We start from the raw sequence: 17,463 nt of genomic DNA, 5'->3' as shown, positions 1-17,463 counted from the left end.
CTGAGCAGAGCCAGAAAATCATCAGACACCATGGCTGTGCAATTTTGAGCCTGTCAGGCCCCATTTCTTGTGGACAGCGACATTTTCTCTTGTTCGCTAGCCACCTTACAAGGATGTGATGGGCTGTTTTTTCCACTACATTACATCAGCTTTATGCCATTCTAAGACTGCTTCTGAAGGACAGCTGGGCTTAAGGAGTGAAGATTGTTGCAACTATATTATTGCTGATTTTAAAGTCTAGTTGAAAAAAATAGCTTGATTTCCCTATATGCCCCATGTGGGTCTTTGTAGACATAAAGCATTCGGGAGTATCAAAATCCACATTGAATCAGGCTGCCACTTTTCTGAGTCAGAAGATGAGAGGTGACTTGACTGCGCTAGAGACCCAGAAACATCTTGTTCCTAGTCTTGTCTGTTGCTCTGAGATGCTCTGACTTTAGGCAAGCTTTCTTGTTTGTGTTCTTTGCCATCTGTAAAACACTGCGGATGCTTCCTTAGCTCTCAGTACTCCTCTGAGGACTAGTATTAGGATGTTGCTTTGATAACAAGCCCTGGACAATGCGGCTTGGCAGTATCACTGAGGATTTAGGTACGGAGGCCTGTTCTTGCTGCACGTGGACTGGGGGAGTACACAGACAAGTCTCAGAAGGCCTCTTCTTTTCGTGTGCTTCCCGGGAAGATGGTGATAACCCCTCAGGTGAGCCAGGTGTTGAGCAGTTGCCTTCTAGAAGGCTTCTCTGCCTTGGTGCCGGCTGCTGCTCAGCCAGTAGAGGGTGCTGGAAATACACGTCCTCTGGGGTGCCGATGGACGTTTCCCAGCGAAGCGATATTAACTGCTTAGCATTCTGAATCTTAATCCCCCTTCTTAATGTTGTTTTAGCCAGAGTTATCTGCTTTCTGTGTCAGCGATCCTCCCCCGGGCTGACTCAAGCTAGTGCCAAGGGACAAATCTGCGGGAAGTCAGCGGGAACAGCTGCAGGCTTGAAACAACTGGTGAGAGATGAGACGAAAGGTACGCAGAGCAAAGGGTCTGGGGCAGCTGTAACTCACCTGCTGCTTTCCCCTCCTCTATACTCAGCAGCAAAGAGCTGTTGCTCGGTCCTAGTTGAGAGATGCACTCTGGTCTGCTGAGCCGTTGCAGAGAGCAGGCAGGTTAGGTGCCTCCCTCTGCAGATCCTGGCTGAAGTTTTCGTGCTGACAGCTGCACAGAGAGGCCTTGGCTGAGGGCAGTTGCTCGGTGACCCCTTCCTACAGCCTAGTGCTGAGAAACTGGGTCATGCTTGGAAAGTCCTGGCTCCAAGCACCACCCTCTGCCGTTTCACAGCTAGCAAGTGTCTGGGTGGGTTTTGCTCACAATATTTGAAGCGTGGATCCAAAACCAAGGTGTCTGAGAGCTTTACAGCCTTCAGAGGGAAGGCTGGTGAAGGCTTTGTAATAGACCTTAAAGCCTCCGAGACCGAGGGAGTTCTCTGCTCTTTTCTCTTAACTTTTTTTCCTTAAACAATCTGACAGGAGTTGAATCTGCAGTCCTGGGAGGTAAGCCGAGGATAAATCTCCGTCTCAGACTGTCTGCTTTCTTAAAGGGAGCTGTCTTAGGTTTAGGCTGTGGTGGGCCTGTATGCTCTTTTAAAAAAGCTGGCTCTGAAGAACTGCTTTTTTTTATTTGCGATGTTGGGTGCTTTCTTCTGGGACCGAGCAGTCATTTGTTGCAGCAATGGAGTCTGGGCACATCTGTCATGCTGTCCCCCCACAGGAAACCATTGATTTTCCCATTTTTGTCCGGTAATGAAAGTATTGATCAGGGAGGATCAGTAGCAGCTTGTAAAAGAACTGGCAGTGAAGTCTTCTCCCCCCTTTGGAGGGCACGAGTTTGGGAGAGGGCTGCCACCTGGACTTCCCACAGGCAGAGAAATCTACACTGGAACAGGGATATTGGGTGTGCTGGTGAGTACCTGGTGGTACTGCTGCCGCTTAGCTTCTTGTGTGAGCCGTAGTTTCTGTATACACCAAAAAAATAGAGCAACTGAGACCTGGTGTCAGTAGTAGATTCTGGTTTGGGGATCTACATCTAAGTCTGTCTAGTGCTTAGTGGATTTTGCAGCTTCTGTCCTACATCAGATACTTGTTACAATGCTCAACCCTTTTTAATAGGGAATTGGAGAGAACTGGTAGGGAGTTTACTGTCGTCTTCAGAATAATGCAATCTCCTTAGCTGTGTGGTCGTCTTAAATCTTTCACAGAGGGGAAAAAACGAAGGGACCTACAAGAAATTTTCTGGCTATTTCTGGAGGGGCTGAAGATCTCCATTTATCTATTCAAACAAACCAGGAGTAACTCTTGTGTATTGTCTTAGTGCTTTATAAGAGCAGGGAAGTCTTCTTGCTGCTTTCCCATACAGCCCTTTTTGTAGAAACGTTTTCTGCTAAGTAGGCTCAGCACATTGAGTAATTTATTTAACACGAGTGGAATGCCTGTTAATGTGTCCCGACACCCAGGGATCCAGGGACAATATGATGGCAAAACACATGGTGAAACTTGAGGGCAACCAAGTGCTGTGGAAATATTAATCCCTGTTCCTGCAGTAATGACATTTTTATTTGATAGCTGTCACATGAGTCTCGGAGAGGTGAATTGATTTGCCCAAGCTGCATTAGGATTAAGCATCAAGTGGTGTCACAACTGGAAGGTATGGACAGGTTCCTTGAGCTGCTTTCCTTCAGTATCTACTTCCTAAATGAAACAAATTTGAGGCTTCTTTTTGTAGCTCACCTGTTTCTGAACTGAAATATGTTCCAGTTTGTTTTTTCGTTGGTGAGATTTATACCAGGTCTCTTGGAAGAAAAGAATCCCAGGGTCTCATCGATCATATCTTTGTTCCTGCTGATTTCAGCCCTCCACAGCAGTGTCTTCCCGAGCCCAAGAAAGGCTGTTTTGTGCACCCAGATTGCTTGAGTAAGACGTTTCTAATCTCATAGCTGAAGGCAGAGCAAATTTAAGAAATAAACGAACCACGGAAGAAAACATTTGGGGACAGGAACAGAGTTCATTGTGGCACTAGGGTGTAGTAGGGCTGCAGAAATAGTTTTCAAGCTTTGCAAGTTTGAATCTTGCCTCGGGATGCTGGCGTTAAGGAATCTCCCAAACAGCTCCATCTCGACCGTGTGGAACTGGATCTCTGCAGGGCTGAATCCTTACTGCGAAGGTCCTGCAGGCTTGGAATTGGCAGAGTACTAACAGCTCTTGTTTCTTCACCGCACCGTTCCTCAAGCCGTGTTCACACCAGGTCTGTCACCATCAGCTAGCGTGCCTGTGACTCTTCCAGGTTGTCAGCTTCATCTGATAGTTCAGTTATGTGAGACCTGTGGGCCTTGAGCAGCGACTGGAGGATGGGTGTAAGCTCGAGTGCCTGGTGTGAAGGCCAGGTATTTCAGGTGGCAGAGCTGAGCTCTGAGGCCTCATGTCCCATCGGTTCCTGTGCTGTAGCTGTCTCCTAACCTGCTGGTGTGACCCTTCTGTGCAGTTCGATGCAGAAAAAGTAAACTACAGAAAGAAATGGTGGGGTTTTTCTTAAGGTGTTGAAAAAACTTTTGTGAATTATTGATTTAGCGTGCAGAGTTCAAGAATCCCCAACATTTCTTTTTCTTGCAGTGGGTGTCAACCTCTTCTATTTCTGCATAATTATCTACCTCTATGGGGACCTGGCAATCTACGCAGCGGCTGTGCCGGTCTCTCTTATGCAAGTGACCTGGTAAGTGTGCTTACTGCTGTGCAGTTACATGCTAAGAGGGACAAGGGCAGGTTTTTGGGCTTGATGGGGTGATAAGTCTGACTGGGTTCAGCTCTCCTTTCTGAAGACAAGTGGAGAAATGACTCAAGGACATCTCAATGCATGTGCGTGGGAAGGTGAAGTTGTTCTGTATTCCCCACCCAAGTGGCTGCTGCAGGCTAAGCTGTTGTTGGATGCCTCAAAAGTACCTGACCTGATTTCAGGTAAGTTCCTGGGCATAAAGTACTTCAGCTTCAGCACCTTGCAGGCATGGGGCTCGTTGCTCACTCGTTTGAATGCCATCCCCTGTGCAGTATCTTAGCTTCTGTCTCTGGATAAGAGCTGGGAGGTGCGGTGCTTATCAAGCCTGTGACCTGCAAGTGGTGACACTACTTTGTGTTTACCTGATAAGCTCTGGGCTTGAGATAAGTTCCTTCCTAAACGAATAGTGAAAGAGACTGCTTTGCTTGGAGCTGGGCTGGGCTGCGCTTGTGCTCAGAGCTTCAAAATGGAAAACTGCAGTGATCCATATGTGACCTCTAAACTTGCTAGTCTAATGACCAGACTTGTAACTGGATAATCAAATAATTTGTCTTCAAATGCATAGTGTTCATTGACTTGCTCTGTTAAAGTCCAGACAATATAAGGGGTGTGTCTGCATCATGGAGGGAGCGGAGGAACACACACTTTGGGCGTCTGACCATTCCTCTTTCTTGAACGCAGGAGAGGGGAAGACATCTGCTGGGAGGAGCTGATCACTGTCTTCTTTCTTCCTCCTTCTTTCCTAGCAGTGCCATTGGCAACCATTCTTGCAGTGTTGGAGATGGCATGAAGTACAATGATACAGACAAGTGCTGGGGGCCCATTCGAAGGATTGATGCTTACAGACTGTATCTGGTGAGTTTCTCAAACTGGAATGACCTTTATTTTACTTGACCTGCCTTCTGGTGAGTAGGGTTTTTTTTCCCTATAGAGATAAATGTGGTGTAAGTGAAGAACAGAGGTGTGAAGCTTTCAATTCAGCCTGACCTTATTAGCCAAATACCTGTTTTTCAGTCTTGGTGACGTGTCTGGTTTAATATGGTGGACATCAGAATAATCCTTGTGATCTCAAGTTTAAGTAGATCTGTCCTTGTTGTGTAGTTTTATATTGCTTAAACAGGTGATGGATCCATGACAAAGGTTTTCTCTAGTGTTTGGCTGAAGTAATTGTCACTTTGAGATAATTGTTCTCAATATACTCAAGCATATTAAGCTCTCTTGAGTGCGTTCTTTATGTGAATAAAATTGTTTATGCTACAGTAGAATCTGCTTTTTTTGAAAGATGATGGAAACAGACCACTTAACATCAGCGGTGTATGCCGCTTTAGTAATAGCTTTCTGTCTAGTTTGTGATTGTCTATTGCATCTATTACTGTGCTTTGGTTCTGCTCTGAAACCAAGGTTTTCTCATGGGATGATAAACACTGCTTCTCTTGAGCTTGGTGAGAGTCGAGCACTTATACCTGGAGATAATTCTTAGCAGGGCAAAACGAGGAGGTATGTAAGTACTGCATCATGTGGGTTTTGGACAGTGATAGCAAAGATCTCAGGGGGGTTTAAGAAAAAAGTGACGAGGCTCTGGAGGTGCCCATGTGTGCATGGAAAAATCCATGAGTAAAGCCTACCTGAAGTCATTTTGTAGCTGGCACATCCTGGACATGCAGGAGATCACATCTGAGAGTGTTTGTTCCATTATTGCAAAAGAAAGAACTGGGCCTCAGGAATATTAGTGAATGTCAAAGCCTAGTTAATTATTTAAGAGAAATATTATTGCTTTATTAAATTGTCTTAGTCTGTTTCTTTAAAATTTCCACAAGATTGAGGACTTCTTCCCTGAATTTCAATAACTCTGCCTTACCCAGCAGAAGGAGCTAGTCAGAAAAGCAGACATGCATTAATTCCTGCCTGTGTCTCTCAAATATTGTGTCTATAATTCATGAAGATAATTGTTATTAGGACTTGAGGAAAAAAAAAAAAACACAAAACTGTAAGCATTAGACTTGCTGTCTGTGTATACAACTCTCAGAGGCGCTTTTCCCTCTGCTTGTCTCTCGTGGATTTGGAGAATAAATATCTGCAAAGTCCTCGGTAGTGGTTAATCCTTCCCTGCTTGGTTATTGAGGGGAGGGTTTCAGTGTTTTCCTGTGCTCCTCCCTACAAGCAGGGAGGGATTGCTTGTGGGAAGGCATGTGTCTGTGGTGGATTACTGGGGGATAGGAAGCATTCCACAATCGTGTTCAGGAGACTCCTGGGTGTCAGCATTACCTCCGAGTTGTGGTTTTATAAGGCCTCTGATATTCCATTAATACAGGAGCAAACTGGGACTTGTCCAACATCCAGCCCTGGTCCTACTCCCTGCTTGATCTGTGCGCCTTTTTCTCTAGAAAACAAAAATTGTGATGGTTTCCCTAGAGAGGGAGAAGAGATGTGATCAGTCACGAGACGTTAAGACCCACAGCACTGACACTGCCTTCACGTTTGGACTGCCTCTGAAGAGATTAAGCCAGTTATTACTTTTCTCCTGCCGTCCTATTTGTAATGTGGAAAACTAATGACCAGTCGTTACAAATCATAAATTTTTGAAGAGAAACGTGGGGATGGCATGGGTAGGAAGCATCTTGATTTTTGAGCAAAAAATTAATAGCAAAACAGCTTTTGTGTTGTCCACCAAATTGTTACAAATGTTTTGCTATAGCTATCATAGGAAATGTCAGATTCGCTTGAAGTTTCAATTGAGATATTTTAGGAGTGAAGAGACTTTGTAATTTGCTAGGTTGTTGTGGCTTGAGCACTTGATAAGTACCGAAGCTTTCTGCTGTAGAAAGATTCAACCCCCTTTTGGAGGGTTGCGTAAATGAGAGGACTTGATGCAGTCAGATGTAGATGTCAGCCTCCACTTACAGAAAAGCACTGTGCAGGGCATGGGGTGCTGTCTCTGTACCAGATTATTTCTAATTTGCTCATCTTTCCCTGGACCAGGCTACAGGGTGGTCAAGCTCTTGGTTATTGAACACGATGCTGCCAGAGTTACGCAGCATTTGTTTGAAGCTTAATCTGAATGGTGCGTGTAACACAAACCAGGTATGAGAAGCGTTTGCTGCTCCGTTGCAGTGGCAGAGGTCTGGCAGGTATTTCTTGGTATTTCTTGGACATATCACCGCGGTTTTGGAGCACTCTCAGTATTGGGAAGTGTAGCTCTATGAATTTTGTCTTAGCTTCTTGTGTATGTAAGCGGAGTCGTGGACATGCGGGAAAAGCTAGAACGTGCCTGTCTGAAAGGGAAAAGACCTCAGAAGAATGAGGAGGGGTGAGATGCATCAAGAGCACAGCGGTTTCTTCTCTCGGTCCCAGGGGATCACAGCCTTCAGAGAAGTTGCTCTGTTTTCTTGGCTTTCTTTTTCTAGTTTAATTTCTCTCCTGTTGGAATAATTCTGGTTCCACGTTTCAGTGGACAAACAAGGTCTCGTTTTGCCGGCTAAGTTCCCCTGTGGCAAGGGGACAGATGGACACTGCGATCCCAAAAGAAAGCAGCTGAGGTTTTGGGTCAGTCCTTGTGTCCTAGATGTCTGCCTCTGGTCCTCTTACCTTGTCTTAGGACTGTATTTAGGTTTTGAGTGGTTTTTAGGAGCACGATGAGTGAATTTAACTAGAATCTCGTCCCTGTTCCCTGCGAAGCAGGTCACTGGATGTAGTTGTAGCTCTTACTCTGTGCGTGGCCCCACAGAAAGCCTTTTTTGGACTACCAGGGTGAGCAGTCTATTTGAGGTTTTCGGAGAAAACGGTGCCAATGGGAGCTCTCTTGTGCCAAGTGCCACCGGTCTGCCAAAGGCTGGGCCTGCCCTCATCCTGTTGACTCTTTGTCTCCCAATGCTGTCTTTTCAACAAAAAACATTGACTCTTCAGCTAGTGGGGAGAGGAACAATGACTGATGTAAAAATCCTATTTCACGGTTTGTTGTCCCAAAAAGCCCCTGGAAGCTGTCTCAGCTCTGATCACTGTTAATGGGAGCTGAAGACTCCGAACATAATGGGGATATTTAGACAGATTAAATCCTTCTCTTGAGACTTGCTTGTCTGCGCGGCATCTTTATTGCTGCTCCAGATTTTCTCACCTAAGTGTGACTGCCGAGTCCTCGGGGACTGCTGGGCCCCTATTAACCTTTGTCTGAACAAATGGTTATCTTGCCTCTTGTTTGTAAATTGCCTTAGAAAATAAGGGCTTGCAAAGTAAATAAGTGCAGGAAATACTGAACTAATCGTTTGCTCATGTCCTATCACTTGCTGCTAACGTTTGCCTTCTCTTTTGGGTGGCAGGAGCCCGGGAGGCTTGCAAGGCAGCCCTCGCAGGGCTCTGAGACCACGCAGGGCGGATCGGCGGGGAGGAGAGCTTGTGTCAGATGGCCCAGCGACCTTGTTGAAGGCGAGCACTGATTACAGCTCAGGCAGATCGATGGCTTTCTGTCTTTGCTGCAGATCAGTCACGGCGCTGTCATGTCCTCGACAGCCCGAGTGAGTCCCGAGTCCCCTGGCTGTTCTGGTGGCAGCGCTGAGGGCAGGGTCGAGTTGGGTGTGCTGCCTTCACCTGAGTGCAGTCGCTTTATCACGGTCCCTGTAAGGTCAGCTGGAGGGAAGGGGCAGTGCATTTAGGTTTCAGATCTCTCTCCAGAACACTTCGGTCTTTCTGCTCCCGTGTTACACCGATGCACAAGCGTGACACCACAGTCCCTGTTTCTAGAAAGCAGACACTGAGATAAATAAGACATTAAATCCTGGGGATCGGCGGCCGTTCAGAGTGTCTGATCCAAAATGCATCCAAGCCTGGCAAGCGGTGCTTCTCTTCTGCACCAGGCCAGCTGCAGTAGCCAAAACCTCCGTGCTCCTCCCGGCCCTCCTTTGCTGGCAGTTTGGGACACGGCGTCTTCCCTGAGCGGAAGGGAGATGGCTTTTGTTCTCAGGGGAAGCCGAACGCCTTTCGGGGGAGAAAGGCACTGCTACGGTAGCCCCGTCGCCTGGCTCGGCAGCGTGTCGGAGCCCCCAGGTGCATCTGTTCCGTCTGAGTCTCTGCTGGTTTCGGGGCTGCTGGGGAAGGGACGCGGCATCGGCGCGGACGGGCTCGCAGATGCTGCAGTGTCGCAGGCGGCCCAGCGGGTGCGGGCCGAGCGAAGGTGGGAGCGCAGATGGTTTAATGGAGATTATCCCAGTTGGAAGCGTGCTTGTGCAGTGAATAAAATGAGCGGGCTCGCAGGCGCTTACCGGCCCTCTTCGGGTGGGGGGGGACAATGTCACCCCAGCCTGACGCTCTGACCAGAGCGCCGAGCGACCAGAGCGGGGCCGGGCTGCGGCCGCGGGAGGCGGCGCGGGGGGGACGAGAGGTAGCCTGAGGACACGGGCAATTGCTCAGTGCCAGCAGAACTTAATCAGCAAACGCGAAGGCTGACCTGCTAAGTGTGGCTGTAGGTCCGTCTCCGTCTGCCTCGGCGTGGTGCTGCCTTCCTGGGCCCTCGCCGGCTGCAGGCTGGAGCTCCTCGCTCTGCGCCTCCGGTGTGCGTGCTCTGGTTCTCCCCTTCCTGACCGCACCCAGCGCATGTTCCCCCTGCACTGTGCAAAGGGGCCCGTGACTTTTATTGTCTAAACACCTATTTCTTTATAAAACCGCCCTAGTGCACATGAGGCTCATAGCCTCTATTTCCATGTCTCCAGCTCTGCATCGCCTTTTGGCCTCTCTTCTTTTTTTCTTTAATTTTTACCTCCCAGCGGTTATGAGCGGACCCCTCATGGCAATACTTGAACATCCCTGCTTGATTTAAGCTGTCCCCGGCCAGTTGGGAGCTGGAGAAACAGAGCTGGAGCAGTGCTGCAAGTGGAGTACTTCTTCAAGGACACCTGGGCTTGATCCACATGTTCCCTCTGCAGCAAGTGCTTTTCCTGTCCTGCCTTCCTCAGCTGTGCCCTGCAGCAGCATCCGGCAATAAATGGGTCACAGCTGCTCTCTCCTGGATATTTATTCTTACAGGTCTCGCTGTCTAGAGACCTTGAGAGCCACTGGTGGTGAAGGTAGCTGCTTTGGCAGCAGGTGAGGTGTCTGGAGCATCGAGGGCTGATTTCACAGCACATCAGTCAGGTTTGGGATGTCTGCCGTGGGCTCCCCCAGTGAGCTGGGGGAAGGGAAGGAAGGCTGATGGAAGTTTCCCTGCTGGTACGAAGCCATCATCTTGTTTAAACAAATCGCTTGAACCGTAGGATTGTTGTGATCTGGGCTACCAGAGCTTACAGTGAAGATGCGGCAGGACTGGGGCACTGTTAGCATCTCACCTGCATGTTGTGAGAAGTTATTTGTGGTAAGACATTCTAGCCAGATTTACTGCATTATATTCCCTACCACAAACACTCTAATATTATTTTTATTACGATACTGATACAGAAATGGCAGTCACACTTTTGTTTGTACGCTTGTTTCTGCTGTGCATAAATCCAGCTCTGAAAGCCCTGAACACAGGGAAGAGCCTCCAAAGCACCCCGAGTGCTGTGCCGTTTCTGTAGGTACAGGCACCTGAGCTTCGGTGGTAGGAGAGGAATTAATACTGCATTAAGCACAGATATCAAGAGCCCTTGCTGTTTGTTACAGGTGCCTCAAAAATTACAGCTTGGGCTGGCTAAAAGCCCAGTCTCAGGAGCTGATTGGAGTCTTCTCATGCCTCCCATCTAGTCTGCTTCCAAAAGCTGAGGTCAATTAAGTTGCTGCTTTGCTTTGAAGTAGCTGAAGAAGGACAGGAGCCAAGTTTGTTTAAAATAAATGGTGTCTGGGTGTGGGACAGGAAGGCAATTCTTAGCTGCTTTATTGTGGAACTAATAAGGTTGCAATTGGCGCACAGCCTTGTTAATATGGCATAAATCCTGTCTCCTTCATCCCGGTCCATTCTTCTTCTGTGGACTTGTCAATAAATTCTCTCAATTGCCCACTCATCGTATGCCTGTGACAGACAAACTGGCCATTTCGGAGAGTTTCCCACATCCCTCGTGTTCCCTAACGCAAAGGGAACTTCAGATAATAACTGGCCTTGGGAGGAAGAGGTTTTCCTGGGCTGGCAGGAGTGGTGGAAAAGAGCGTGGTGTTGTGAAAGCGGGGCATAAACTTGTACTGGTGACACAAGAGCTGCTGTTCAGCTGCTGGTGTGTGATTTTTTTTTTTTCTTGTCTTGTAGCTGACTGCATTTGGAATAAAAGAAATATTGGGCAGGAGGCAAGCCTCCTGCTGCTGGGGCTGGTACAACAGGGAGGAAACTGCAAGAGCGTGGATTGAAGGAACTAACTTTGAAGGATTAGCTTGTCTCTTTTTCACAGGAAAATCGATAGTGCAGGGGACTGGAATGTGTTTTCTGCACAGAGCCGTCTGCTCGGTTCGCGGTGAGAAGCATTTTTTTTTCTTAAATGGAGCTTGAGTTATGCTGTCACTTGGACACCGAGCTGTCCCAGAGGCTGCCTACCAGGGGCTGGTCCTCTCCCCACCTCCAGCTGCCTGGCAGGGGCTGCGTGCAAGGTAAAGATGCTGGGCTGCTCCCTTTGTACAGCTCGGACACGCTGCAGGCACCGCCAGCCCCAGGAGGAGCCACGTGCCTGGTGTGCCTTGCCTTCTGCGCACAAGTGTCTTGCACACTTCAGCGCCTGGTGGGCTTACGGGCTGGGAAGCCCTCCGTACAAATTGGGCGAAGAAACAGCTCTAGGTGTGTCTGCTTTTGTGCACGTCCTGCAGTTTCGAGCCCCCCAAAGGTGGTTTTGGGGCTCAAACCACAGCCCCTGCTGCCCAGCAGACACCCCTGGCCGCACTGCCTCCTTCCGAAGGGAAGCTGTCCTTCGGAGTAAGCTCGCTTCGGGCAGCAAGGCACCAAAGTGACACTGTTCTCTAGGGACTGGAGACCAGGCTCTGCTAAATGGGGCAGGTGTCAGAACCGATATCTGTTTGTGATCAGTAGCTCGCTGTGAGACTCGGGAAGGCTGAAAAAGGGCTTTTTAAATTTTCCTTCCCGGGCGAGGCTGTTCCGGGAGATTCATTGATCTGTTGGTTTTGGAATGCTTTTGTAGAAAATAAGTTATAAACGTATTTCCCCTGTGCAGTGTTATTTTGTGCGATAGTGGTGACAGCATTGGAGAAACCAGAGTTGGAGGAGGCCTGGGAAGTCAGCTAAGCGCTCCCCTGGGAGATTCAATACACGCCTTTTTCTCAATGGCGTATTTTCCAGCGTTTTGTTCAGGGCTTTAAAACCAGGCTTGTTTCTAAACAGAGCTCCGACCTTGCTGCCTGCCTGACTCCATGAGCGTTTTCATCAAGTAAGGCAGCGCTCCTGATCTTTCTTCCCCTGAAATTTTCATTAATTCCTTAATATACGGACAGAAAGTACCAGGGCTGTGGAACGGCGCAGTTGTACCACTCTGAACATCACCGGAGGTTGCGGAGGGAAGAGCTCTGGACAGAACGGCGTCTCTTTAGGCTCCGAAATAAGTCTTCTTAACATCCTCCTAAATTGCACTTTGTCTGGGTGAGATCACTGACGTGCGTGTCCAAAAATGTGGATTTTTGGACTACATCAGCAAATCCCACACGTGGCTCATGCTTCTGTAAGCAGGACTATAAATACAAATAATGCAGCTGGGATTTATCTTGTAAGTTGAAGTCAGTGTAATGCTCTCAGGCAGAGCTGATCTCCGAAGCCTGTTGCACCAGCTCGGTGTGTGCTGCGCAGAGCCGGAGGCTGGGAGCAAGCAGGCTCCCTGCTAGCCCCGGGCAAAGTGGCTTTTTTCTTGCTTTTGTGCTGCTGCAATATAGCTAAAGGGTGGGACATTTCCTTCCCCTCCAGCAACTCCCGCCTGACAAAGCACGGTGAATGGGGTGATGCTGTACCTGAAATTGCATCTTCTAGGCAGCTGAAGGAAGGACGGTGTGAAACCTGACTGAAATCTCAAATGAGATATTCACAGGGGAAATAGTCGAGAGGGAACGTGATGGAAAAGTGGTGGAGGTTTGTGTTGTGGCATACGGGGTTAGTGGCCTTCAGGAGCAGTCCTTGCAGAGCCCGAGTGCCTCCTAACCCTGGCGCTTTGTGCTTGACGTGTTTGCAGGGCCCCCGTGGCACACTGGTCTCCCTTGCTCTGTGCTGCCTAACCCAGGGGCATTTGCAGGCGATAGAAATGCGGTTTTGGTTGCCAATACTCTGAATACTCTGCCTAAAGAGGCTGTGAATATGCAAGAATTTGGGGCAGTGTCTGTAGTAACGATTATGCCCTCACTTTATTGGCAGGACCTCATTAATCTCTTGTGGAATACTAACAAATTGCAAAGTGAGGAGGGCCAGCAATGACTCCAGGTGTCGGGAAGGAAGAGGAGCCTGTTTTGTAGCCCGGGGGAGGTCACAGCAAGCTGGCAGGGGCACAGCCAGACCTGGCTCTGCAGCCACCCTGCCGTCCTTCCAAGTGTCACAAACCACCGGCGCAGCTCTCCTGCATCCATCCACTTTGCTGCCTCCCTCCTGCTTGTTCAGATGCAATTAGGAGATGCAGAGTAAGGGGGAGCCAGGGGTCAAGGAGGCGCTAAAGTGATTACAAGATGCTGCAAATGGTGGTGCCATAAATACTCCAGTGATGAAAGATGAGATGCCGGTCACCTCGGGGTTGCTGCTGGCCTCCATCCTTCTCTTGGTGTGAAAAATGATTATGGGAGTGCATTTACCCTAGAGTGCAAGCTTGCCGCTGGCTGTGATCCTGCACACCCAGGTGTGCCAGGGACTGCAATCCTTGCACCGAATGACTTTGTGAAAACACTTCGCTGATATTTTTCAGTTTAGGAGGAGGAAGAACTGGTTTTCCAGGGTGTTCTTTCCAAAGTGGGAAGTTCGGAGCACTTCCCAAGAGGGTTCGGCTTTGGAAACAGGCTGCTGCGCTGGATTGGGGTGGGGAGAGGAGGGCAGCACCCTCCAGTGCTGTTGTCTTCTGCCTGTGGGGGCTGTTTGGTCGCCACTTGGTCCTTGGTGTTGGATGCCCAGCAGGATCACGGCTTGCAGTGATGACAGCACGACACGCATGCTTATTTTCTGGGTGGGCAAATGCAAGCTGCTGTCAGCTGGTGCTGGCCTAAAGCTTCTTTAAATCTCTAGGTTGTGCTCAGACCCACTCAGCTACGTAGCTTTGAGGGTGCAGGCCCTTCTCCTCCATGTCCTGCACAAGGTCTTCCTTTCTGGAAGTGCTCTGAGCGCTGTCGCAGGGACCACAAGAGGCAGCGCCCAGCTTTAGGGGAGCTGTAGGGGGTGAAATGCCACTCGCTTCAATCCTAGAAGTGCTCAGGGCAGCAGCTGAAGCCTTAGTTCTGGGGGATACCTGCTCCCTGCCTTGGGATGCTGGGGAGAGAGGTGGGTGAGGGCTCCGTAGTGCCAGCAGCGTGCTCCACGTGAGTTGTGTGACCTGCTGCCAGGTGTCCCAGGAGTGGCATGTTAATTACCAGAGCTGCTGTAGCAGCAGGTGCCTGCTGCTCTCCAAGTGTAACCCGCCTTCTTTCCTCGGCAATAAATGCAATAAATACCGCGTGGGGGGTGTCAGGTGGCTGCATCCTCCCTCCATCGCGACTTCATTACTCCGTGGGGGATCTGGAGATTAAAATCCCTCTAGCTTCTCACTTTTGAGGCTTCCTGCTTTTGAGCAATCCGTGTCGTGTTATTGGGTTATCTTTTTCTTAATCTGTTTTCAACCAACTTTAAGAGCTCCCTAATCACTTGTCTGCTGATAACTTGCTGCCTATCAGCACGGCCCCTGCTGCAGCCCTGCCTCCAGCCTTGAGTGGCTGTGCATCTTCAGCTTTTTATTTATTCAGCCCTCTAAAAAGCTCCTTCCTGACCAGTCAGACCCTTTCCGTGTGTTTATATTTGTACTGCCCGCTGCAAGGGGTAAAGCCATACCAACGAACGCTTGGACGGCAGCCCTCAGCGATGTGCCATCTGGCTCTTTAGCTGGAGATATGAGCTCATGCGAAGAGAAACGTGGCCCTGTCACGGGAGCAAAGGGGAGGAGAGATGGCAGAGGGGACGCATTGCTCGAGACCCTGCCCTCTTGATGGGGTTTAGCTGAAAATCAAAGCCCTGATGTGAGCGACCGGACACTGCTGCTGGGGAGGATTGCGGCCGCTGCAGTCTGCATTGGGTGCAAAGCAGCTCCCAGAGGCTGGTGGGTGAAGCTGTAACTCACTCGAGTGTTTTAAAGCTCTGCTTTCTTTATTTCAGTGACAAACATTTCAAAGTGACAAACAGGAGTGGGGAGTGCAGTTCAAATTTAACGCTTTTGTCCAAAGTCAGCCCTAAAATATTCCCCGAGGACGTGAGTAGTAACACCAATTCATACGAAACAGATTGTCTTCAGTAAGAAGCAGTCTGGTTCAAGCTTCCACCTAGGGATAAAAACCCCCTAATCTGTGTCAGTGCAGGTAAATCCCTTGTGTTTTGGTGTTTTTTCCTTATATGTCCTTTTCGACATAGGCTAGAGGAGAGAAGCTAATGTGGTTAGCTAACACAAAGAGCAGCCAGTCCCTGGCTCTCATAAAATCTTGCCCTCTTAACACCTTGTCTGCTCTCTGTACTTATTCAGGCTGGTTTACTGTATTTTCTGTCTGTCCCTTGTAGCACTCACCTGGGTTGTGCAGTAGCTCTGAGCTCAGGGACATCTTGCAGGAGCAGAAGGGGTGTCAGAGCTGCTGCCCTGACAGCATGCATGAAATGCCTGCTCTCTGCTACCACGTTCAAGGCGACTTTCCTTGTCTGAGCACTGAATCAGAGCTTGCTCCAGGAGGCGCTTGTTCAGTCGAGCTTGCATCTTTATCTTGGTGTTAAAACTGATGGCCTGATAGCTGAGATTGTTCACTCCGTGTTGGTGTGATAGCCTCGTGCCACTCAACTGCATTTATCCAAAAAATCTCAAACGTTTTACTCTACTCTCCGAGTATTTGCTTTGTTTGAACTTAGTCTTCGTTGTTACACTTACCTCAGGTAAACACCCTGCCTTCTACCCAACCTGTCTGAAAGTGTCCGGGTCCTGAATCAGCAACAAATGGTAGCTGCTTTTCTTAAAAGCAGTGCTCAAGGCACCAAACACAGATGCTGCTATTACAGATGAGTCTGTGGAGTCTGAAAAGAAGCAAGTTCTGATGACGGTTATGAAGGAAGCTGGCTTTCGGTCGGTCCTCTTGCAAATGTATGCAGGCCATCACGCTGTAACGGCTGCATCTAGTATGTGAATCAGCCGAGCTGGGGCTGCTGATTGTGCTTCCTGAGCTGCATTGGCTTTTTGTGTAAAAGCCACGCGCTGGGAAGCGGATGAAAGCTATCGACCCGTACTGGTTCGGAGTGATATATGTACCCTTCAGGTCAATAAAGAACCCGTTTAGTCAATGCAGCCCTCTGACTCTGGCATAAAGCATATTTGTAGAGTCTGAACGACTGCTGGTGTTCGCTGGCCATCGCTTAGCGGCCGAGAGCTCTCTTGGTGGTCCTCTTGGCCAAGACTAAGCTGATTCAACCAGCCAGATGTCCTATTAACGCTTGATCTTACTCTTGCTTTTTTCAAGATAAGCCAATAAATAAGGTTATGTATTCAAGTTTTAACATAAGAGCTTTAATAACATACGCCTTTAGAAATATTTACAAAAATACGCTCTGGGCAATAGTACCCCCCAGCCGGCTTCCCCCATGGCAAGAAGACACAAGCGTGCCAGCCTGCTTCTCGTGCTGAAATGCGAAGAGCTTACAGGTACAGAGGCTGGGAAGGTGGCAGCAGCTGAAATGTGGGTGAAGAGCAGCTCCCAGGCCTCGGTGTGCTCCTGGCATGGCAGGAGTGGGTCTGCAGACCCTCCCCGGGCACCCCAGCAGGTCTGCTGCTCGGGGTCCTGCTAGCCTGCAGGGCAGGGTGTAACTCAGGGTGACAAGCTGCTCTTCATTCTTCTGCTCTACATTTCTACTTTTCTGCCTGAAAACGTCAGTAAAAACAAGAAAAAGTGGGTTTTGATTTGTAATCCACTCTGTCCTCCAGCGTAAGGAGAAGTCACCACTTGTGCATCTGTTGCATTTATTTGCCACTTGTCTGATCCTCCCCATACGGTGGAGGAGGGTGGGCAGAGATCAGGGAACTGCTCTTTGCAGCCATTTTACTGTGTAAAAACACAGCAGGAAGGCTTCTCTCTGCCATCCTCTGCGTATAAGCAGTGTTTGATAGATCTGGTGCTCCTTAGCTGGGGGGAGGATTCCCTTCCCCTGTTTAAGTTGGAAATGAATCATCCTCGTACGCCTGATGGTTCCTACCAGGGAAGATTCTTCTCGCTAGAAGAGAAATCTTTAATCAATGTAGACTGTGCTCGTTCTGCCTCAGGTTAATTTGCTGAAGTTCAGGAAGAGAATTATAAGCTCTTAGCTGTCTAAGCAAGCTCAAGAGGTGAACTGGAGAACTTGGGAGAGCTCTTTAATCTGTAAGAGCTCGACTTCTGGCGGGGCCAACTTCAGTTTTCTGTGGAGGTTTCAGGCTGTTTGAACTGCACGCGTAATGAAGCACTCCGTAAATTATATCCCTCTGGGGAAAGCTTGAGCTTAGAAAACATCAGGTGGAAGGCTTGGTGTGTGTCTGAGGTGCTGC

The 17,463-nt window shown here is 48.9% G+C and overlaps 1 protein-coding gene across 5 annotated transcripts in view; it reads left to right on the top strand.

The window, feature by feature from the left end:
* TMEM104 (transmembrane protein 104) overlaps nucleotides 1–17,463 on the top strand; it is a 44,543-nt gene that overhangs the window by 7,830 nt on the left and 19,250 nt on the right. For 3 of the 5 annotated variants that reach the window (XM_035558664.2, XM_035558665.2, XM_035558666.2), the window contains exons 7-8: nucleotides 3,649–3,748; nucleotides 4,555–4,663. In XM_035558664.2, coding sequence (XP_035414557.1) covers nucleotides 3,649–3,748; nucleotides 4,555–4,663 — 209 coding nt within the window. The remainder of the gene's footprint in view (nucleotides 1–3,648; nucleotides 3,749–4,554; nucleotides 4,664–17,463) is intronic. The other 2 variants (XM_035558667.2, XM_035558668.2) reach the window with 1 other exon arrangement.

This window comes from Cygnus atratus, chromosome 18 (assembly GCF_013377495.2).
Source record: "Cygnus atratus isolate AKBS03 ecotype Queensland, Australia chromosome 18, CAtr_DNAZoo_HiC_assembly, whole genome shotgun sequence".
Classification (NCBI taxonomy): Eukaryota; Metazoa; Chordata; class Aves; order Anseriformes; family Anatidae; genus Cygnus; species Cygnus atratus.
The sequence above is the reverse complement of the archived record's forward strand: the minus strand, read 5'-3'. Positions and strand labels throughout refer to the sequence as shown.